The sequence below is a fragment of the Pelophylax lessonae genome (assembly GCF_965119305.1).
Source record: "Pelophylax lessonae genome assembly, chromosome: 5".
NCBI classification, from domain to species: Eukaryota; Metazoa; Chordata; class Amphibia; order Anura; family Ranidae; genus Pelophylax; species Pelophylax lessonae.
In genome coordinates, this window is record NC_138772.1 from 140,909,072 (window position 1) to 140,932,893 (window position 23,822).

A 23,822-nucleotide genomic window follows, 5' to 3' on the forward strand; every position below is an offset into this window, starting at 1 on the left:
TGTTTCACACACCACGGGCATAAAAAGAAAAAAATTAAGGCGGGTAAAATAAATATATTGAAATTTTCGCCATTTTCTAGGTAAATCTATTTCTAAAGGTGCTATTGATATTAATTTTTCACCACATGTGGGTAACAACCAATGAAATCCATACATACAGAGAAACCAAAACAAATAAGTTCAGAAATAAGTTATGTGTAATAAAATGGAATGACACAGGGAAAAAGTATTGAAAACACAAAGAAAGAGGTGGAAAATAGCATGGAAAGCCAAGATGCCAGCTGAAATCTATCAGTAATTAGAAAGCAATCCTGCCGCTTGCCATTGCAAATTAATATCAGCTGGTTCAGTCCCAACTGATAGCCTATAAAAAAGGTGTCTCATTACCAAGGTGTCACACAAGAAACATTTCACGATGGGTAAAAACTCAAGACCTTTGTAACCTTATTGTTGTAAAACATACTGATTGCATTAGTTACAGAATAATTTCTAAACTTCTGAATGTTCCAGTGAGCACTTTTGTGGCCATAATCCAGAAGTGGAAAGACCATAATTTCACCATAAACCTGCCACAACCAGGTGCTCCTCGCAGGATTTTTGACAGGAGAGAAAAAGAAGAGTTGTCCATGCGCCAAGGACCACTGGAATTAGCAGGTACAATTGTATTAAAGAAAACAATATGTAATGCACTCAACCACCATGGCCTGTATGCACACTCACCAGGCAAAACTCCATCGCTGAAGAAAAAGCAAGTTAAAGCTCATTTAAAGTTTGCTGCACAACATTTAGACAAGCCTGTGAAATACTGGGGGAATATAGTCTGATCAGATGAGACCAAAATTGAACTCTTTGGATGCCATAATACACACTATGTTTGGAGGTCAAATGGCACTGCATATCACCCAAAAAACACCATACCAACAGTAAAGTTTGGAGGTGCGAATATCATGGTGTGGGACTGTTTTCTCTTTTGTTCATTGATGGACACAGCTCCTTATCTTCTTGACCATTGGGTCATACTGCCCCCTACAGGAGTAGGACACTAGGCAGGAAAAATCTTGACTATATGGGGGAGTCCCAGGGGGTATACTACCATTCTCAGCTATAGGCACTCAGTTTCGTTACAAGCAGTGTCAGAAGAAAGCAAACTCCACAGAGGGGTGGGTGCTGTAGGGGGCAGTATAACCCAATGGTCAAAAAGATAAGGAGCTGTGTCCATCAATGAACATCAGAGAAATGGATATTACAGTAAATCAAAATCCCATTTTCAGCCTAAGGTACTGGCAAACTTCATATCCTTAAAGGAAGGATGAATGGAAAAATGTACCGAGACATTCTTGATAAAAACTGCTGCCATCTACCAGGATGATTAAGATGAAACGAGGGTGGACATTTCAGCAAGACAATGATCCCAAACAAAAAGCCAAGGAAACTCTCGATTGGTTTCAAAGAAAGAAGAAAAAGCTGCTAGAATGGCCCAGTCAATCACCTAACTTGAATCCAATGGAAAATCTATGGAAAGAACTAAAGATCAGAGTTCTTGGACCACGAAACCTTCAAGTTTTGAAGATCGTTTGTGTGGAAGAATGTGCCAAAATCACACTTGAACAATGCATGCGACTAGTTTCTCCATACACGAGGCATCTTAAAGCTGTCATTACCAACAAAGGATTTTGTATGAAGTAGTAAATACATTTCAGTTAGCATGCTCAATACTTTTTCCCTGTGTCATTCCATTTTATTACACGTAACTTAATTTCTGAACTTATTTGTTTTAGTTTCTTTGTATGTATGGATTGCATGGGTTGTTACCGACGTGGTGAAAATTTAATGTCAATAGCACCTTTAGAAATATATTTACGTAGAAAAAAGGTTATGTGTTAAATATTTATTTTACCCGCTGTATTTGGTTCATTGGTTGCAAGGATGCAGGCTGCCAGCATCCTAGCAACCAATGATGCAGGGGCATACTAACTTTTGGTGGAGCCTGAGAGGTGCGCCAGGAGCCAAACAGACAGGTGCAGTGGAGGAACTTGCTTGTGATTAACAGCGGAGGGCAGTGGACAGATTCCATGGCCGCTATTGATCTAAATAGCAGCTTAATAATATTCTGTGCCACAGCCGCCATTGACCTGAATAGTGGCTATGGAATCAGCCCACTGCTGTACGCTGTCAATCACAAGCAGTGCAGACCTGATAGGGAGCTAGTCTTGCAGAGTTCCCCATTAGGCTTCTCCCACCCCACAACAAAGTTCCTCGGCAATGGGAGACAGTATAGATACTCTGGCCTCCAAGCAGACTCCTGTACGTGTTTCTGAGACATGAATTCATCTGTCACAAGCGCCAACAACTGTGGTGCAAAGGCCTGACAGTATTCTAAAGAGCGTCTATGACACTCGATATAATTTTTGCGCACTGACTTTTGCATGTTTCCTGGATAGCATAGCATTAGGAGTACACAGATGTTACTTCTTGTTCTGTAGTAATACTTTTAGGGGGGAAAAAATCTTCCTATTTTATTTGGATGTACATTTAATATTCAGTATAATTATTAGTTTAATAAATGTAAATTTTTTTGGAGAATTATTATATGAGCTCTGATATACTATCATTGTTGATTAGCCATTTGTGTACTTTTATCAGCTAAAATTGTTTTGTTTTTTTTGTTACAGAATTTAGTGATAGCACGGAAGCCCTGAAAACAAAGATGTCTGAACTAAGGCTGTATTGTGATATCTTAGTCCAGCAAGTGAACAAAACAAAGGAAACCTCTACCCTTAACTCCTCGGATCCTCAGGTGTGTGTGTGTGTGTGTGTGTGTATATGTATGTATATACAGTATCTCACAAAAGTGAGTACACCCCTCACATTTTTGTAAAAATTTTATTATATCTTTTCATGTGACAACACTGAAGAAATGACACTTTGCTATAATGTAAAATAGTGAGTGTGCAGTTTGTTTAACAGTGTAAATTTGCTGTTCTTTCAAAACAACTCAACACACAGCCATTATTGTCCAAACTGCTGGCAACAAAAGTGAGTACACCCTTAAGTTAAAATGTACAAATTGGCCCTATTAGCTGCTTTACCTCCCCGATGTCATGTGACTCGTTAGTGTTACAAGGTCTCAGGTGTGAATGGTGAGCAGGTGCTAAATTTGGTGTTATGGTTCTCACTCTCTCATACTGGTCACTGGAAGTTCAACATGGCAACTCATGGCAAAAAAACTCTGAGTATCTGAAAAAAAGAATTATTGCTCTACATAAAGAGGGCCTAGGCTATAAGAAAATTGCCAAGACCCTGAAACTGAGCTGCATCATGGTGGCCAAGACCATACAGCGGTCAAGAGGACAGGTTCCACTCAGAGCGGGCCTTGCTATGGTCGACCAAAGAAGTTGAGTGCATGTGCTCCACGTCATATCCAGAGGTTGTCTTTGGGAAATAGATAAGTGCTGCAGAGTTTGAAGGGGGTGGGGGTCAGCCTGTCAGTGTTCAGACCATACGCCTCACGCTGAATCAAATTGGTCTGCAAGACTGTCGTCCCAGAAGGAAGCCCACAAATAGTTTGCTGAAGACAAGCAGACTAAGGACATGGATTACTGGGACCATGTCCTGTGGTCTAATGAGACCAAGATAAACTTATTTGGTTCAGATGGTGTCAAGCATGTGTGGCAGCAACCAGGTGAGGAGTACAAAGACAAGTTTGTCTTGCCTACAGTCAAGAATGGTGGTGGAAGTGTCATAGTCTGGGGCTGCATGAGTGCTGCCTGCACTGGGGAGCTACAGTTCATTGAGTGAACCATGAATGCCAACATGTACTGTGACATACTGAAGCAGAGCATGATCCCCTCCCTTTGGAGACTGGGCCGCAGGGCAGTATTCCAACATGATATCTACCCAAAACACACTTCCAAGATTACCACTGCCTTGCTAAAGAAGGTAAAGGTGATGGACTGGCCAAGCATGTCTCCAGACCTAAACCCTATTGAGCATCTGTGGGGCATCCTCAAATGGAAGGTGGAGTAGCGCAAGGTCTCTTCCACTCCTCCATGATGACATCACGGAGCTGATGGATGTTAGAGGACTCCAGTGGCAACCTGTGAAGCCCTGGTGAACTCCATGCCCAAGAGGGTTAGGGCAGTGCTGGAAAATAATGGTGCCCACACAAAATATTGACACTTTAGGCCCAATTTGGACATTTTACCTTGGGCGTGTACTCACTTTTGTTGCCAGCGGTTTCGAAATTAATGGCTGTGTGTTGAGTTATTTTGAGGGGACAGCTAATATACACTGTTATATAAGCTGTACACTCACTATACAATGTAAAGTAGTAAGTGTACAGCTTGCATAACAGTGCAAATTTGCTGTTCCCTCAAAAAAAAAAAAAAACTCAGCACACAGCCATTAATGTCTAAACCGCTGGCAACAAAAGTGAGTACACCCCTAATAGACAATGTCCAAATAGGGCCCAAAGTGTCAATATTTTGTGTGGCCACCATTATTTTCCAGCACTGTCTTAACCCTCTTGGGCATGGAGTTCACCAGAGCTTCACAGGTTGCCACTGGAGTCCTCTTCCACTCCTCTATGACCACATCACGGAGCCGGTGGATGTTAAGAGACATTGCGCTTCTCCACCTTCCATTTGAGGATGCCCCACAGATGCTCAATAGGGTTTAGGTCTGGAGACATGCTTGGCCAAACCATCACCTTTACCCTAAGCTTCTTTAGAAAGGCAGTGGTCATCTTGGAGGTGTGTTTGGGGTCGTTATCATGTTGGAATACTGCCCTGCAGCCAAGTCTCCAATGGGAGGGGATCATGCTCTGCTTTAGTATGTCACAGTACATGTTGGTATTCATGGTTCCCTCAATGAACTGTAGCTCCCCAGTGTCGGCAGCACTCATGCAGCCCCACACCATGACACTCCCACCACCATGCTTGACTGTAGGAGGGACACACTTGTCTTTGTACTCCTCAGCTGGTTGCCACAACACACGCTTGACACCATCTGGACCAAACAAGTTTATCTTGGTCTCATCAGACCACAGGACATGGTTCCAGTAATCCATGTCCTTAGTCTGCCTGTCTTCAGCAAACTGTTTGCGGGCTTTCTTGTGCATCATCTTTAGAAGAGGCTTCCTTTTGGGACAACCGCCATGCAGACCAATTTAAAGCAGTGTGCGGCGTATGGTCTGAGCACTGACAGGCTGACCCTCATACGTCTATTTCCCAAAGACAACCACTGGATATGATGCTGAGCACGTGCATTCAACTTCTTTGGTCGACCATGGCGAGGCCTGTTCTGAGTGCAGCCTGCCCTGTTAAACCACTGTATGGTCTTGGCCACAGTGCTGCAGCTCATCTTCAAGGTTTTGGCAATCTTCTTATAGCCTAGCCATCTTTATGTAGAGCAACAATTATTTTTTTCCAGATCCTCAAAGAGTTCTTTGCCATGAGGTGCCATGTTGAACTTCCAGTGACTAGTATGAGAGAGTGAGAGCGATAACACCAAATGTAACACATCTGCTCCCCATTCACACCTGAGACCTTGCAACACTAACGAGTCACATGACACCGGGGAGGGAAAATGGTTAATTGGGCCCAATTTGGACTTTTAAACTTAGGGGTGTACTCGCTTTTGTTGCCAGTGGTTTAGTATTCAATAATTCTTATTAAGTTTTTCAGAACAGTGAAAAAGAAAGGGGTAACAAACAGGAAAACAACACACAGCAGTGTGTTCATACACACAAAATAGTGTCTCATTTGTATCAAACATTATAACCCATGTGGTCTCGTAATAGTACTGCGCCATGGGAGGCATGATCAGTATCCAGAAGTCGTACTAGTCCACAATCAGACAGGCGAATAGAGGCCCCGTTCCCCCACCCCAGACACCCTGACTGGGTTCAAACTGTTTCCGTGACGGGGCGCGGCGCCCCCCCACCCGCTAACCATGGGAACCAGTATTGAGACACATCCGAGAAATAAAACTAGCACTTTAACGAGGCAATAAGCTTGTAGCACCGCTCAAGTGGCTGATCAGGCACAGCCATTCACTCTTTGTTGCCAGTGGTTTAGGCATTAATGGCTGTGTGTTGAGTTATTTTGAGGGGACAGCAAATTTACACTGTTATACAATCTGTACACTTACTACTTTACATTGTAGCAAAATGTAATTTCTTCAGTGTTGCCACATGAAAAAATATAACAAAATATTTACAAAAATGTGAGGGGTGTACTCACTTTTGTAAGGTACTGTGAGTATATATATATATATATATATATATATATATATATATATAATGTATATGAACTTTGCTTGGCTTTTGTAGATATGGCTAGAGAGCCACCTGCAACTGCTGTCTACTTTCAGTATTAATCATTGTGGTTTGTCTGGCTCAACACCTGCAGCATTTTACACATCTAATGAGCATGAAGTCACACAGAGATTGCTTAATTTAAATCAGTTTACTAATATGAACTGCATTATTTGAATTGTTGACACGATGGGACAGTTGGGGAAATTGTTGGGTATACAGACATGGGGTAAATAACAAAGAGTAGTGTAAGCATAATGCTTGAACCGCTCTTCTAAACAAAAAACCGGAACAGATGCTGTTCCTAATTACCAATTGTTATTTGGAGTGATCAGATCTCTGTTCTGCTGTAGCTTTGAAAAACAGAGAACAGAATAACAGGAGCTGAATCCCCCAATCTCTCTGCCCTTCCCTTGCTCATCTCCGTTTGTTAAAACTCTGCCAGCTCTGCTCGTGTAGTGTGATCACTGCACGGGTAGAGACAGCTCACATCCCATATGACTAGTCAGATTTGAGGGGGGATCTGTGGTAGTTTTCTGTATGGAAAACTGCTACATTCCCTCTGTTAATTAGGTGCTGACCCTGTTTCACTCTGAATTATAAACTGGCTTAGGTTGTTCAGATAGACATGAAATAGGTCTATCTGCTTAGTTAATGTGGCACGTGCTACTTCCGACAGTTTTCTGCACTATTATAAGGGAGGATTTATGAGTTTTGGGCTTTAAACACAATATGAGCCAACCTGTGTCTTCAGTTGCTAGGTTCTGCATAGTGCATATTTAGTAGTGCAGGATGCTCTGAATGAAATATAAACGAACATAGACAATGTGACCTTCCTCGGTCTAGATTGCAAAACCACAGTAAAGCCTGGAAGGCACTGAAAACAGCAGCCGTTTTAATAAAAAAGGAAGGTCTTGATAGTGCAAGTAACATTCAAAAATACTTCCTGTTGTCTTGCTTGATCAAGGAGCTGATGTTATCTTTATGGCTGTGGTCTGTCTTAGTGGTCTCTTAGGTAGGCCGCCCTACATTAAGCAACTTTTTGCAATTATGCCAAACCATCACCTTTACCCTAAGCAAGAAAATTGCTCAATTCTCACATCAACACAGTGAGTGTTGATGGTGGAATCCCTCCCACTGCGCTATTGTTTACTGATAGCAGGAGGTTTTCCCACCTTCAAAATACAATGGTCACTGCCAGCAGCTACAGCCATTGGCAGTGATTGAGCGTAAAACAAAGAATAACAGGCTGGTTGTACTGAAGTTGCTGAATCCTTCCATTAAAAGAAGACATAGGACATCCCAGGCTGGTCTGTTTTGAATAATAAGTGCATATCGATCTCATTTTCTGTATAGGTCATAGGGTCTGGGGAGTTAAATCTGTAAGAAGAAGGCAGCCCATACATTCATCATTTTTTTTTTTTTTTTTTTTCCAACCATTGGGTTGAAGGAAAAAAAAAAGATCAAATCCTCCTACTGTGCTATGGTGTTCTGACAGCCAGGAGCCTTTCCCCGCTGTCAGAGAAAGTAATCAGTGCTGTTGGCTACAGCCGGGAAAAAAACCAACAAACTAGTAGATCAACTCCTGTACAGCCAGGGTGCCCATACATGGATCTAAATTCGGCCGGTCCCTGCTAAACCAGCTGAATTTCGATCTACGCTATATTACCAAAAGTATTTACACACACATGAACTTTAATGGCATCCCAGTCTTAGTCCGTAGGATTGAATGTTTAATTGGCCCACCCTTTGTAGCTATAACAGCTTCAACTCTTCTGTCAGCTGTCAACAAGGTTTAGGAGTGTGTCTATGGGAATGTTAGACCATTCTTCCAGAAGCGCATCTGTGAGGTCAGGCAATGATGTGAACGAGAAGGCCTGGTTCGCAGTCTCAACTCTAATAGCTGTTATAGCTGCAAAGGGTGGGCCAACTCCATATTGAACCCTATGGGCTAAGATTTAGATGCCATTAAAGTTCATGTGCGTTTAAATATACAGTATCTCACAAAAGGGAGTACACCCTTCACATTTTAATAAACATTTTATTATATCTTTTCATGTGACAACACTGAAGAAATTACACTTTACATTGTAGCAAAGTAGTAAGTGTACAGCTTGTATAACAGTGTAAATTTACTGTCCCCTCAAAATACCTCAACACACAGCCATTAATGTCTAAACTGCTGGCAACAAAAGTGAGTACACCCCTAAGTGAACATGACCAAATTGGGCCCAATTAGCCATTTTTCGCTCCCCTTTCCTTCTGAAAAAAAATAATTGTTGCCTAGGCTATAAGAAGATTGCCAAACCCTTTAAACTGAGCTTCAGCACGGTGGCCAAGACCATACAGTGGTTTAACAGGACAGATTCCACTCAGAACAGGCCTCGCCATGGTCGACCAAAGAAGTTGAGTGCACATGCTCGGCGTCATATCCAGAAGTTATCTTTGGGAAATAGGCATATGAGTGCTACCAGCAATGCTGCAGAGGTTGAAGGGGGTGGGAGGTCAGCCTGTCAGTCCTCAGACTATATGCCTCACACTGCATCAAATTGGTCTGCATGGCTGTCGTCCCAGAAGGAAGCCTCTTCTAAAGATGATGCACAAGAAAGTCCGCAGTTTGCTGAAGACAAGCAGACTAAGGACATGGATTACTGGAACCATGTCCTGTGGTCTGATGAGACCAAAGTAAACATATTTGATTCAGATGGTGTCAAGCGTGTGTGGCGGCAACCAGGTGAGGAGTATAAAGACAAGTGTGTCTTGCCTACAATCAAGCATGGTGTATATGTATATGTTGGGGATCCCCTCCCTTCAGAGACTGGGCCGCAGGTCAGTATTCTAACATGATAACGACCCCAAACACACCTCCAAGATGACCACTGCCTTGCTAAAGAAGCTGAGGGTAAAAGTGATGGACTGGCCAAGCAGGTCTCCAGACCTAAACCCTTTTGAGCATTTGTGGGGCATCCTCAAATGGAAGGTGGAACAGCGCAAGGATCCTAACATCCACCAGCTCCGTGATGTCGTCATGAAGGAGTGGAAGAGGACTCCAGTGGCAGCCTGTGAAGCTCTGGTGAACTCCATGCCCAAGAGGGTTAAGGCAGTGCTAAAAAATAATGGTGGCCACACAAAATATTGACATTTTGGGTCCAATTTAGACACTTTTACTTAGGGGTGTACTCACTTTTGTTGCCAGCGGTTTAGACATTAATGGCTGTGTGTTCAGTTATTTTGAGGAGGCAGCAAATTTACACTGCTACAATGTAAAGTACTGAGTGTGCAGCTTGTATAACAAAGATTCATTTCTTCAGTGTTGTCAAATGAAAAGATATAATAAAATATTTACAAAAATGTGAGGGGGTGTACTTACTTTTGTGAGATACTGTAGATGTCCCAATACTTTTGGTAATATAGTGTATGTTTTGCCAGCTTAAAGCGGTAGTATCCCGCTTTTTGACACTTTTACCTACAGGTAAGCCTATAATAAGGCTTACCTGTAGGTACAATTAATATCTCCTAAACCGACACGGTTTAGGAGATATTTGCAGTGCATGCAGCCGCTCACTCGAGCGGCACATGCGCTCTGAAGGTCTGGGGGGGACCTTCAGTTTTCCTTGCCGGGAGCTTGCCGGAAAATCACTCCCGCGCGCATGTGCTGGAGAGAAGTCATCGCGGCTCCGGCCAATCACAGCGCCGGAGCCGCCGAACCCGGAAGAGACGCCGAGGGATCATGGCAGCGCCCGCAGCGGTGTCCAGGGGTCCGTGTCGGGGCTTCGTTCTAAGGTAAGTAATACATAATGAGCTAGTATGCGATGCATACTAGCTCATTATGCCTTTGTCTTGCAGGTTTTTTTTTTTTTTTTTTTTCGGGTTTACAACCGCTTTAAGGTGGAGGTCTGTGTCTTTTGCAAACGTTACAGTGCCAATATTTGTAGGAATCACAATCATAGTAATAGCATTTTTATTGTGGACTGTATATTTCCTTGTGTTGGCATCTGTTTGAAAGAGAGGACTGGAGCACAGGCATTCATTCTTGATCCATTGTAATTAGTCCGTTTACTTTGACTACTAATATTAGTTCTTATTTATATGATGTCTGTCATCAGTATCTTATGTTTCTCCACACCTGTAATTGTGAAAGTCCTTCAAAGTAGTTACAAAACTGCTACTGAGAAATGCTTTGCAAAAAGATTAGGAAATCTCTTGCATGATTGATCATTTTTGTGTTTGTCACTCTGGCAGGATAAAATTAATATGGGAGCCCTTTTGAAGTCCACATGTAATACGTTCCTGAAAACGCTTGAGGATTGTATGCAGATTGCAAATAACACCTTCACATCTGCTTTGGTATATTCCACACCCCCTGGATCTCCACACCTTTCCGTTCTTCGGCCAAACAAGGTACAAAGTATGCCAGCACCTAGTCATGGGCAATGTGTGTAATCAGGAAGTCTATATAGGGAGAAATTATTCCAAAATAATGCCACTGCACACTTCTGCTTCCACAATACTGTATCTCCGTCCCTGTAAAATAAACAGAGCATACATGTCCTAAAATCTATTTTTGCATGTACATTCTTTCATGGCTTTCCTTTATGCTGACAGTAGAGAATCATTATCCATTTGTTGTTTTTGGATACAGGCTCTGATTGGCAGCTGTAGGGCATCAAGAACCGTTTATGCTTCTTAAGATTTTTTTTTTTTTTTTTTTATATATCAATCAGGTAGTTTTTAATTGACACATTTTCCATTTTCAAATACAGGAAAAGAAAAGTAACATACGCCATAAAAACATGTAAAAATAAAAAGCATAAACTGAATTGAACAAAGAAATAATACAATGAGTACATTGAGCTTTGCAAAGTGTTACAAAACGCATCTCAATGTATCCACAATGAAGCGATGGTGCCCCAAAAAGCCCTCACTAGAAAACCAACCCAAGCACGTGCTTCTGATAATTTGACTGATGTCAGAGAGGAGTCATAAATACCACAGGGGTTTGAATCAATTTAATTTAGGGCCCTTTCACACGGGCGTTCCGCATGTCTGCAAATCATCCTATTTTTTTGCGGATGATATACGGACATAATGAATGTCAATGACATCCGATTTTCATCCTTTCAGTTCTGTTCTGTTTTTTGGAACGGAACAGAACCCTATTTTTATTCCGTTCAAAAAACGGAACGGATGCAAAATCGGATGTCAGCGGTGTCATCCGCTGACATCCGCAATCCCCATAGACATACATTATGTCCGTATATCATCCGCAAACGGATGGGATGATATGCGGACATATGGAGCGGATGACACAAGTGTCATCCTTTCCGTGAAAAAAAAAAAGCACCGGAGCGGAGAAAAAAAAAACTGAACGGCCGTGTGAAAGAGGCCTGAGGTGGTTTCTCCTCATATCTTACAAAAATACAGTTCTTTGAATCTTCATTAGGGAGATTCAAGGGACCATATTTTGGCAAAACTGTGCAAACCGCTACCTTTTCTGTCATAAACAAGACAGATAGGAAAAGATGGAATTCCCATGTCAGGCTGACTATAGATTGATCGGCTGATCAAAAAAAAAAAAGACAACAGATTTCCTCATCCATACAAGCAAGGTAGATGGAGGAATCCTCCCCTCACTGTTATTGTATTATGAGAGTGGGGACTTAAGAATCCTATTGTTCTATCGAACTTCTCTCAAGCAGGAACAGCCATAGGTGGATCTAAATTTTGGATCCATCTATGGCCAGCTTAGTTCTGTACAGAATGTGATTGCACAGCTGGTAAATAAAGTGTTGCAGCAGTTTTGCTGGGATTAGCCAAACCTCATAAACCAGTGTTTATTTGTCCCCTCTGCACCCTCACTATTTACATCCTACAAAGGTATGGCTGCGTAAATGCCAATGAAGACTGCCAGATCACTTCAATAACTATACCCTGTACTGAAAGCATGCAGAGATTTGCCATGAGCCATACTGATCCCTGCGGTTGCTAGCCAAGTCCTTGGGTTATGAGTACAGTAGCTGGCAAATTAGTAGCAACCCTTTATCCCAACACTTGTGTGTGTTTCCACAGTATTTGGGTGTATATTGTTACCTCTTGTATGTTTTTTCTTTTAGGTGCGACGTTCTACTTTGACGGGCCATATTTCGGCACAAAGGTAGGTGAATGGGAGGTAATTCTTTTAAAGGACAACGCATTGGTAACCCTATAATCTAAGTTGTGGTGCCAAACTCAGAATCCAAGATCTATGTGTGCATTTCAGCGTGTAGAAATAGCGGCATTTTACTCATGGATTAATGGATTATCATTGTTTTGTAATCTAAAAGTTAACTAAGGCTAGGTTCACATGTATGTGCTTTGCAGTGCATTTGCAGAAATGCAATACAGTCCATTTAACATTTGTTCCTATGGGTCACATTAACATCTATGAAGTTTCCTTCGGTGACTTTTTTGGAAAGGTGCAGGGATTTTGCGTTTTTGGCTCCCTAGACTTCATAGGAATTGCATAAAAATGCATTATGGTGGGTCCTCCTGCATGACAACAGACATCTCCTCCTAGCAACATGAAGACATCCCAAAAATGCAAAACGCATAAAAATTGCACATGAAAAACCACAGAACGTGCTGGAAAATTGGCCTCAAAAATGCATTAAATGCACATACATAGATGTGAACCAAGCCGAGCAGCGTGCAGATTTGTTGAACTGCTCCTTTTTCTTTTCTCTTTTGAGTTTAGTCTTGGGACTTTAAGCTGAACATCAGGAAGATATAAATACACAAATGAATGCAGCTCTGTACTCAATAATACATTCATCATTTTTTTCCAGTATATGAATTTGACTTGGTATCAGCCTAATGCAGTTACTGTACAGCAGCACTCTGGGGAGGGAGAAACAGCACAACAATCCAACCAGGTTTGCTGCAGTACAAGGAGCATGCTGCCTGACCGGGAGATATTCTCCTAGGTCTGCTTCTTTACCTTTTACTGTTTAGTCACAGGGTGTGGGTGGGAAGGAGACTTGAAAGTGTTGCTAAACTGCAGCAGAGAAAAAATGTGTCTCCTCCCCTGCCAGACAGCACTGTGCTTTGTGGCAGAGCTGTGAAGACCTTAGAACTGGATGGACAGAAGTACTAAAATTGGCCATAGATGGATCAAAATTCGGCCACTTTAGCAGGGAATGTGTGGCCGCTCCCGTTTGACAGGAGTCGATCAAACGATCGAATGCTGTAGAATGGGCTTTTGTCGATTATCTTGCTGCAGCCAATGGACTAGCCAGTAATCCGTGTATTCTGGCAGCAGAGAGTCCCTGCTGTCAGAATACAATGGCACAGCAGGGAGGATTCTCTATTCGCCTTGCTTGTGATGATGTGGGAATCTGTTTTATTTTTTTTTTTTTAAACAGCTCCCATATATGTATTTTATCTGTGTATTTGGCTGTTTGCCTGGAGATCAGCTTTAAGGTTGAACATTTCTTCTAGGAAGATGGAACTAAACAACAACCTGGAGAATGGGTCCTTAAAAAAGGAACCCAACCATCATGACCATTCACCAAGTGAAAACATCCGCATACTCGGTATGGAAATGTCAGAATCGATTCCACTGGCTTACCAGGATCCTGAGACCCATAAAGACAGTGCAGGTAAACTATAGCATGTAATGTTTGAATGTCTGCAGGTATGAGTAAAGACTAGTGAACAAATTAGAAATCTCATTCACTTAAGAGCTGCTCACTAGAGTGCTTCTGCATCTTTGGGAGGCTCCTGCTTAACCTGGAAAAATTATGTCTCTGCTATCCATCAAACCCCATAAGGAGGGAGCAGGGCATGGTTTACCAGTGCTGTGTGTGTCTATGGAACCACACATCCTGGCTTAGGAGCACGCCCGCACGGGTGCCTCTTTAGCACATGGCTTGCTAAGAAAATGTGTTTTGAATGGAATGAGGAGGGGTGTAAAATTCTACCTGTTTCAAGTTTTTAACTTGTGTTTGTGGGGATTTTCCTTCATTTCCTTTTTGTGTTGCTAGCACAGGAGTGAGGAAAATTTTCCCAGGAGGGATACAGATAAAAAACACTTTGTAGTTTTCTGGAGAAGGGTCAAGACCACGGTCAGATTTCTAACCCTTTTACCCGTAACCCAGGAAAAAGAGTTTGTTTCTGTAGTTCCACTTTAACAGATGTTCTTTTCCTGTTGAGCTGATAATGTTGGTATAGGCTTAACACGAGTTTGTATTAGGATCACTTTTCTCCATCATTGGAGCATAGAAGAAAACCAGAAGGTAGTTAATGTTACATGGAGGGTTTTGTGCATTGGCTACTTCTGGCGAGATCCTGGGAAAGATGAGGTCCCTACATTTAGCAAGAAGACATCCCAGCATAGTGCAGGACGTTTTTTGTGTGAGATTCTCTGCTTTACCAGGATCTTGCACCCTAGCTTAGGAACCATGAGTGGAGCTTAGGTGTAGGGTAATCATACTATTTTCTCCTAATGTTTGGTTTTTATTTTTTGTAATGGGCACTTTGATCTGGGGGATGTCAAAAAGGGTAGAATTTGATTGTTCTAACATTTAAAACATTAAATTCGACCTTGTATCAAATTGTTACAAGGGCAAGATAATTTTTCACAGTGGGTATAGAAAATAATTACCCCCTTTAAAATAATCACATTTTGTTACTTTGCAGTCTGAAATGAAGACAGATACAGTTTTTGTTTATCCAGTTGTACTCAGTGCAACCTACAACATCCAAGTATAACATCCAAGTGAAAGATAGAACATCAACATGTCAAGAAAAAATAAATAAAAGTCAAAAACAATCACTGAGTTGGAAAAAGGATCACCCCCTTGTGTCAGCGTTTTGTTGAACCACATTTTGCTTTAATTACAGCCTTTAGTCTGTTGGGATATGTCTCTATTAACTTTGCATATCTAGACTTTGCAATATCACCTACTCTTCTTTGCAGAACTGTTCAGGTTCAGTTAAATTTGATAGTGACTGTTTCTGGACTGCAGTCTTTAAGTCATTCCACAGATTCTTAATGGGGTTTGAGTCTGGGCTTTAACTAGGCCATGCAATGAAATTAATCTTTTTTTCCTTCAACCACTGTGTGGTCATTTCTGCTGTGTGCTTTGGGTCACTGTCATGTTGGAAGGTAATCCTTCTTTCCATTGACAACTTTCTGGCAGAGGGCAACAGATTTTTCTCAAGGATTTGATGGTATTTTGCCCCATCCATTTATCCTTCTATCCAAGTGCCCCAGTGCCTGCTGCAGGGAAAACTCCCCATAACAGGATATTACCACCTCCATGCTTTACTGTAGGAATGATGATATTTGGATGGTAAACTGCATTGAATTTCCGCCAGACATATCGTTTGGTGTTGAGGCCAAATAATTAAATTTTAGTCTCATATGACCATTAACACCTTTTTTCATGTGGCCTCAGAATCTTCAAGGTGCGTTTTTGGCAAAGCGCATTAATGACTGCATGTGGCCTTTCTTGAGGAGCGGCTTTTCTCTTGCAACCCTCCCATACAGGCCACATTTGTGGAGAATTTGTGATATTGTTGTAGTATGCACACAATGACCACTCTTTGTCATAAATTCCTGCAACTGCTTCAGAGTTGCTGTAGGCCTCTTGGTAGCCGCTCTGACAAGTTTCCTCCTGGATCTTTTATCCATTTTGAAGCGATGTCCTGATCTAGGGAGGGTCTCTGTTGTACTGAATACCTTCACTTCTCAATAATAGACTTCACTGTGCTTCTAGGCATTGATAAAGCCATACATTTTTTTTGTATCCATCTCCTGACTTGTGCCTGTCCACAACTTTATCCTGGAGATATTCTAAAAGTGCCTTGCCACCCATAGTTGATTGTTTGCATCAGTTGCACTATCAGGGACTAAAATGCTGCGGGAAAGCTTTTTTTTATGCTGAGCTAAACAAAATTACCACAGCTGATCACAGTTGAAAGTCAAATGGCTTTGTGTGCCATTGAGAAGGGGATTAGCTACACCTGATTGAGTTTACAAATCATTTTTAGGAGGGGGTGATCCTTTTTCTAACTCAGTGATTTGTGTTTTTGAATTTTTTTTCTACCATGCTGCTGTTCTATCTTTCACTTCGAGTAAATACATCTGGATAAAACAAAAACTGTGTTTGTCTTCAGTTCAGGCTGCAAAGAAACCTGATGATTATTTTAAAGGGGGGTGATTATTTTTTATACCCACTGTAGCTGCTAAGATCTTAATCTACAACAGTGGTCTCCAAACTACAGCCCAAGGGCCAGATGTGGCCCTTTGCTTGCTTTTAACCGGCCCTCCTTGGGACACTATTTTATCCACTGATACCAACAATGACAGCAATTAAGAGGAAAATATTCCTCCCAATGACACCAACGATGGGGCACAATTCCCCCCACTTACAATGGTGCAAAAAACATGCCAATGACACCAACAATGGGGCCCTATGACCTCAATGAGGGTGTCATTGAGTGGAATTGTGCCCCGACGATGGGACCCACCTACACAAATAATGGGGCACAATTTATTCTGACTGAAACAAACCATGGGTATTATTTTTTTCCCACTGATGTCGGGACCTTTTTTTTCTCCCACTTGCCACAGTCCAGCCCTCCTAAAGTATGGAGGACAGTACACTGTTTAGAAAGTTTGGAGATCCCTGATCTACAAAGATCACAGAACCTTCATTACACCTTTTTATTGTGTTTATTTGTTTTTCAATTATGGACCATTTAATAGTAAGGAGCATGGTGTGAAATCCATTTCTGCAGGTGCTGAAAGTTCACTGGATAATGTTTCCTCGGAGAGCTCGGGTGTCTGCGATCTACAGGATGAGACAGACACACATGCCAGTCTACCTGCAGTAGGCAATACATTGCAGCAGGATGAAGGAGGAGGTTCATCGGATGAAGGTGGAGGTACAGAGGGGGAGCTGCCTGAAACATTTTTCAGCACGATGACTCACAGGTATTATGTTTGTTTAGATCTCTATATTACTGAGCAGAGCACAGATAGTAGTCCTTTTTTAAAAACAAACAGATTTTATTTTAATGTTAGACACAAGATAAACCTCTAAGTAAACAGTTCAGATACTTATTACTTATCTTTAGGGTCCTTCCACAGGGGCTTTCCGCCCGGCGGACTCCGTTTTGCTCAGCGGGGATCGATCTGCCAATCCCAGCTGAGCAGGTGGATGACAGCTCTGTCTCCGCTTACTTTGCAGAGATGGACCTGTCAGATCCCCACTCTCTTCTATGGGAGATCTGATGAAAATTGTCTGCCTGTCTGTTTTCATACGATCCGATCCTAAAAACCTTATTTTCCATCCGTCTGGATTTCACAGACCACATTGGATCGGAGAGCAGCGGGTGTCAGTGGACATGTCACCGCTGATATCCACTGCTCCATTGGGGTACCCTGAAAAAAACTGACAGGCGGACCTGATCAGAAAGCTCGTTTTGCCTGCAAAATAATTTGTCATATTATCCAGCCGTTATTGTGACACATGTTTTAGTCTGGCCATATACTGTTTTTTTTATTTTTTTATTCGTTCTGCTTGCGGGCACACTGATCACCGGCTGCAGCTAATTCGATTAAAGTTTTCCAACATGCCCCTTTTGCAGAAGTCGAAAAAAACAGTCAACTTTTGTCAAGCGGGAAAGTAAACACACTGTTCACAATTTGGTCTGTCCCTGCTTAAATAATGCCAGCCATATCTTGGGCTGAAGATGTTTTCATTCATGTCATATCATTGTTATTTCCCTTATTTATATAACTTCAATCATGCAATGCAGTTCTTTACAAAGAACACAACTTATTTAATTCAGTCTGTGTCCCCAAAGCAGTTCACAGTCTAATGTCCCTGATATTATACAAGTTTTTACTGATGATTTTCTATATTCTCAAAGACTTTTCTGTATTTTACATTTGTCATATTGTGTTGTAATGATTACAGTCTGTGTTATGTTTTCAAGATTCAATGATCTTGTGTATGAAGGTGAAGATGGCATTCCAACAGAATACTTCCTGAATTCTTGTTACGCAATAGTCCCTGTTCTAGGTATGTATTCATCATCCATATTGCTTATGGATTCCATTTTTACTGTATGTATTTTTTTTCTTTAAAATGGTGATCCACCCTAAGGTGAAATTTTCAACATTCCTGAAATTTGTTGTTTAAGTCATCTGTCTAGACCCAGTATATTTGAAGCTCACGTGTTCTCCTAAGAGTCACAAATTTAGGTGCACTTCATGCATTTCACCCTCCCACTGGCTTTATCCTAGACTCTATGTTCAAGCGTGTGGAAGATGAAACGTGTCCATGGGCAAGACGTGGTAGGAGACTAGCAAAAACCGATTTTCATACTTTACTCCCGGCAGATTGATTTTGTGCGGCTCCACATTTTTCTTTGTTAGTATTACCAGGCAAAACTGGCCCCTTGGATGCCAGCACCTTTTAGTGGTTGGTTACCAGGAGAACACACTTTGTCACTTGGAGTGGCACAGTTTCTTATGGGTTCCCTCCTTTCAAGATGTAGGAACATGTATTTACCTTACCTTTACCTTAGTTGATTTCTTCCAAGAACATACATTTTCTATTATGCCTCCAAGTGTATTACTTTTTTATACAGAGAAAACAGCAGTGACAATTGGCAACTCATGAGATGAGATTAGATAAAAAGCCCATCAGATAGGATGGAAGGATCTGCTACAGGTGAAGAGTCCAGCCGCGCTGATCCGACTATGCAGAGACCACGGTCAGGACAGGAAGAGATGCCGACAGCATCTTGATCCTTCTGGGTTCTGTGTTGAGCCGCAGGGTGGAACGCAGCACAGGAGGAGCGCGTGACATCACCAAGGATCCAGGAGACGGCGCGTTTCTGAGCATGCGCGAGGCTCTTAGTGAGCATGCACAAGGCTCTTAGTGAGCATGCACAAGGCTCTTAGTGAGCATGCGCGCTCCTTTAGCAAGTCTTCTGTTTTTTGTATATTCACTTCCAGTGTTGGCCTTCACTTCTGAGAAGAGCTGCCCAAGTGTTTTATACTTTAATTATCTTTGAACATTCTGAGATATATCAAGACTTCTCACAAACTTTTTATGGACTCATACTCTGCTGACTATTATTAACTATTTGTGTAACACTAGATCTCCCTGAGCGCTTGTTATCTACTTTTTATTGTACATTTTCTTGTAGGTGGATGTCTTGTAAAAGTACACATCTCACAAAATGTTTTGTGTCAGTCAGTTTGAACTTGGACACTCATTCATGAATATGCCTTTTACTGGCCTTTTCTTATTTATGCCATATAAACAGTCAGGACAGACCTTTACCCCACAGCTAGAGCGAAATATGTTGTAAAGTTGGCAGGCATACAACAGGCAATAAGCAGACATTACATAAAAGTTATGTGAAGCTGTACAATGCTGAATGACTTCACTGTTACCTATTAGAGAAAGGCTGTTATTAGTTCCTCAGCAGAGTGGTTAACGGCTTGTTTGTCTTCCTGCAGATAAGCTTGGGCCAACAGTGTTTGCACCAGTAAAAATGGATTTTGTTGGTAACATAAAGGTAGGGTGAATGAATGGACTGTGATATGTTTCTTGCACATTCTTACCACATCACTACAAATATTGGCTAGTTATTCATCACTCTAAACCCGTACATACAGGAAGACGTGTGCACCTTGTCACCTGTGCCAATAAGGTTACAACGCTTTTTTTTCATAGTACTATGTAGCAATCCATCTCCTTCAATTCCTTGTCATATCTATCTCTCGCTCTCTCGTATTATCAGCCTACTAATTGAAATTTGGTTTAGTAAGGGCCAGTGTGTGGCCTCCAATTATTTAATCAACTTTTGTTGAAGGGACACACTGCAATATTTTCTAATCATCCACTGATACAGTGTCCTGCCATGGGGGTTCCCCCATCCACCTCATGTGGCTGAACAAAAGAAAAACTAATCATGTATGGCCAGCTTTCCTTTCTCTTGTCATTGCTCTCTCTCTTTTTTTCTTATCTATCACTGTCTTGTACTTTTTTCTTTTTATTTTCTTTTTTTCTTTTCTTTTCTTTTCTTTTGCTTTTCTTTTTTTTTTTTTCTTTTCTCTTTTCTTTTTTTATTTTCTCTTTTCTTTTTTTTCTGTTCTTTTTCTTTTCTTCTCATACTGATGGTAAATAAACACATTTTGGGGGGATTTTTTTTTTTTGGACATTTTTTTTGTTTTTAACGATGTGTATGGAATGGCAGGAAGGAGTGAGCTGTATATGATACCTTAAACTACATAAGATTTAACTACTAAGAGTAAGACACATCAGACCATTCGTTTGGAAATAATAAGGCCGTGGCCGTTTTATTACTGGTTTGACAATAATAAATATATCACCAAATATAAATAACAGTAAAAACCACAACCCAGTCATAAACAACTCGGGTTGTACAATAAATAAATCTTGATAAACAATACCATCCAACATATATATTACACATACTGTCCCCCTCTGCAATGCAGAGGTGACCTAACCACGTAATAATTGTGGCCGCGACAAACCAAGGGGAGGGAGGGAGGGGAACGCTTGGGATGAGAGATCCTGGAAAATTTAGCCCTCCTCCACAGGTGACTGTATGAATAGCTCCAAAATCAGGTTCTGGCGGGCTTCTAAGGCGGGAGAAAAAAGGGGGAAGGCTCGCCATTCGTTCTTAAAAATAGAGGTGACCAAAAACTCCCCAGATACCTAGCCTGAACTACATGGATACCAAAAAGGCGGGATATTTGAGCAGGAAGGGGGACTAAAGGAAGGCTAGGAGTCAAAAGGTCAATCACCTCAGTACAGGGAGATAGATTAAATATGGCTGAAGTTTAATATTAACAAATTAATGTTGCTCCCTTCCGCCATCCCATAGGAAAGTGGGGGCTATAGAAGCCCCCCTTTCTCACATTTGTTTTGTATATACCCACTAACAGCCTGAAAACCAGGTATACAGAACAAACAAACAACATAAGACAGCAGCACTAGGCCATCAGTATAACTCCAAGGTTAATACACATCCCGTCTAACACAGTTATATCTTTTAGTATATTGGAGTCAAAAAAGTCATATTAGTAATGCAATTTGCTGGCTCCCATAGCCCGTGAATTACACACATGAGACAAAGAATATCCACAGGACACTCCATACAGAGTATTTTAGTAAACAGTCCCAGATCACCAGTCCAAAGCGCTGTACGCTTGAGACACACAAAATCTCAGAATCTGGTGCAGCTGTTCATAATAACCAATCAGATTTTAGTTTTTATTGTCAAACCTTAACAGCGGCACCTGGTTTTCTGTGCTCCAGTTTTAGTAACCAACCCCACTCCTCCAAGCATGTGTACTTAAAAAAAATAACATATTATTACTAAGAAATATATACAAAAAATTCCTTTCTGTCCAACTTCATTCCAAACTGTTCTGTGTATTTTGCAGAAAATAAATCAGAAATACATCAGTAATAAAGAAGAGTTGACAACACTACAAAAGATTGTTCTCCATGAAGTATGTGCCAGCTTGGCACAAGTGCGAAACTCTGCAACTGAGGCCCTTTTGTGGCTGAGGAGGTAAGAAGCAATGTTTGGGGTGATCCGTCAAAACATGGGTCATTATTTAGCATATGCACCTTGTATTTTCTATGGATGCATGTATGCCCACCTATGGTTCTGTACAATGCATAACATCTCACAGCAATAATCCTCTTGAACCTAGTTTGTTAATGCGGTGTATCATACGGGATGCATACTGTACATGATCTGTTTAATGCTACCTTACCTATGTAGCCAAGAGCACATGTTTATTTTTATTTTTTTTCCATAGGGGACTCAAGTTTTTATTTCAGTTCCTTTCTGAAGTGAAGAATGGTGAAAGCAATATCCAGACAGCATTAAGTAAGTTATTTTTTTTTATTCTTTATTTAAAAAAATAATAAAATAACACAGGAGTAAAGCAATGAGGTATACCAGAATGTACAGCAATTTGTTTAAAAAGCAAAACAGATTTATACAATACCAAACCGCATAGTAGGACTGGCACACGGAGCACCAACAGTTATGTGGACAACATAAATCTGAGGATAATGCCCTCCAGGCCCTCAAGTATTCATTCCTGGGGGGTGGGGGGGCTCATGCGTGGCGCAGGATGGGAATGGCGGCATAGAGAGCTCCATCCAGCACAGGACTAAAAATAGGCCTGGGGGCAATAAACACAGCTTGGAACGCTACACTATACACCCCCGTCAAGACATACTAACACAGTGTATATCTGCATCAAAGAAAAAGCAGAAGAATTCTCCTAAAGGCTCGCTGACACACTACCTCCTGAGGACAAGGGAGAAGTACAGCATGGCTCAAGATGGCGCCGGCAGCCCCTCTGCCCTCCCAAAGAGATCTTCAACAACTTAACAACCTTCCACCACCTCCACGGCTCCTACTAACAGTGAGTACAATGCCGCACTCACAAAATTTGACCTGGAGAGTAGCTTGGAGGCCACGTATGCTAGATTAGCCTCCAAATACCAACAAGAGCTGCATAAGACAGAGAATACTCTCTCAGGAGATCTCTGCTTTGGGCAGCAGAACAGACAAGCTAGAAACTAAACATAATGAATTAACCCTTGCATACAATGAGCACAGCAGAAAACATGAGGCTTTAAGTTCTGCAGTCTCCCTACTTCAATCACAAGTTGAAGACTTGGATAAAAGAAATAGGAGAAACAATCTGAGACTCAGAGGGATTCCGGAATCAAATACAGATCTGATACCCACAGCAAATCGCTACTACCGGAGCAAGATGATTTCTCATTCATCTGTGACTGCATTCACAGAGCGCTTAGGCCAAAACCACCTGCTGACAAGCAAAAAATTGGGGGAGCAAACCCTGAACATGTATGCTATTCTTTTTTAATATACATGTCTTTTGGTTCATAGCTGCACCAGCTTTAGAAATACATGGGTATGCTCCCCCAAATTTTTTGCTTGTTTATTATGTATTCGGTCTGACCAGACTACTGAGGTTGAGCAACCCATCCCACCCCCCACACACACCTGTACTCTATCAGTGTCCACTATCAAGTGGATATAGGAGGAGTCCCCTGTAGTGCATTTGCACATCTTTCCAAGCAAGGAGTATTATCTCCAAGGGTTAGAAAGGCTGGATTCATCTCTTTTTCATGGATAGTGTAGGACCCACTGATAATGGTGGGCTTGAGCACTATATGGCCATATGGTGTGACCAAATCCCCATTTTTATTTATGGATTGTCTTCAAATTTGGTAGTAATTTTTTTTTTGCATGTGTGCGCTATTCTTTTTTAATATACATGTCTTTTGATTCATAGCTGCACCAGCTTTAGAAATACATGGGTATGCTCCCCCAAATTTTTTGCTTGTTCACCTGCTGACAAACCTCCTAGGGACATTATTCTCTGTATGAAGGATTTTCTTATTAAGGAAGAAATACTAAG

The 23,822-nt window shown here is 41.5% G+C and overlaps 1 protein-coding gene across 1 annotated transcript in view; it reads left to right on the forward strand.

Annotated features, from left to right (window-relative positions):
- PLEKHA8 (pleckstrin homology domain containing A8) overlaps nucleotides 1-23,822 on the forward strand; it is a 105,598-nt gene that overhangs the window by 64,440 nt on the left and 17,336 nt on the right. Inside the window, exons 4-12 of the mRNA XM_082259470.1 lie at nucleotides 2,673-2,797; nucleotides 10,559-10,717; nucleotides 12,430-12,470; nucleotides 13,793-13,953; nucleotides 17,099-17,294; nucleotides 18,302-18,387; nucleotides 19,839-19,897; nucleotides 21,795-21,925; nucleotides 22,179-22,249. Of these exons, the coding sequence (XP_082115596.1) occupies nucleotides 2,673-2,797; nucleotides 10,559-10,717; nucleotides 12,430-12,470; nucleotides 13,793-13,953; nucleotides 17,099-17,294; nucleotides 18,302-18,387; nucleotides 19,839-19,897; nucleotides 21,795-21,925; nucleotides 22,179-22,249 (1,029 nt within the window). The remainder of the gene's footprint in view (nucleotides 1-2,672; nucleotides 2,798-10,558; nucleotides 10,718-12,429; nucleotides 12,471-13,792; nucleotides 13,954-17,098; nucleotides 17,295-18,301; nucleotides 18,388-19,838; nucleotides 19,898-21,794; nucleotides 21,926-22,178; nucleotides 22,250-23,822) is intronic.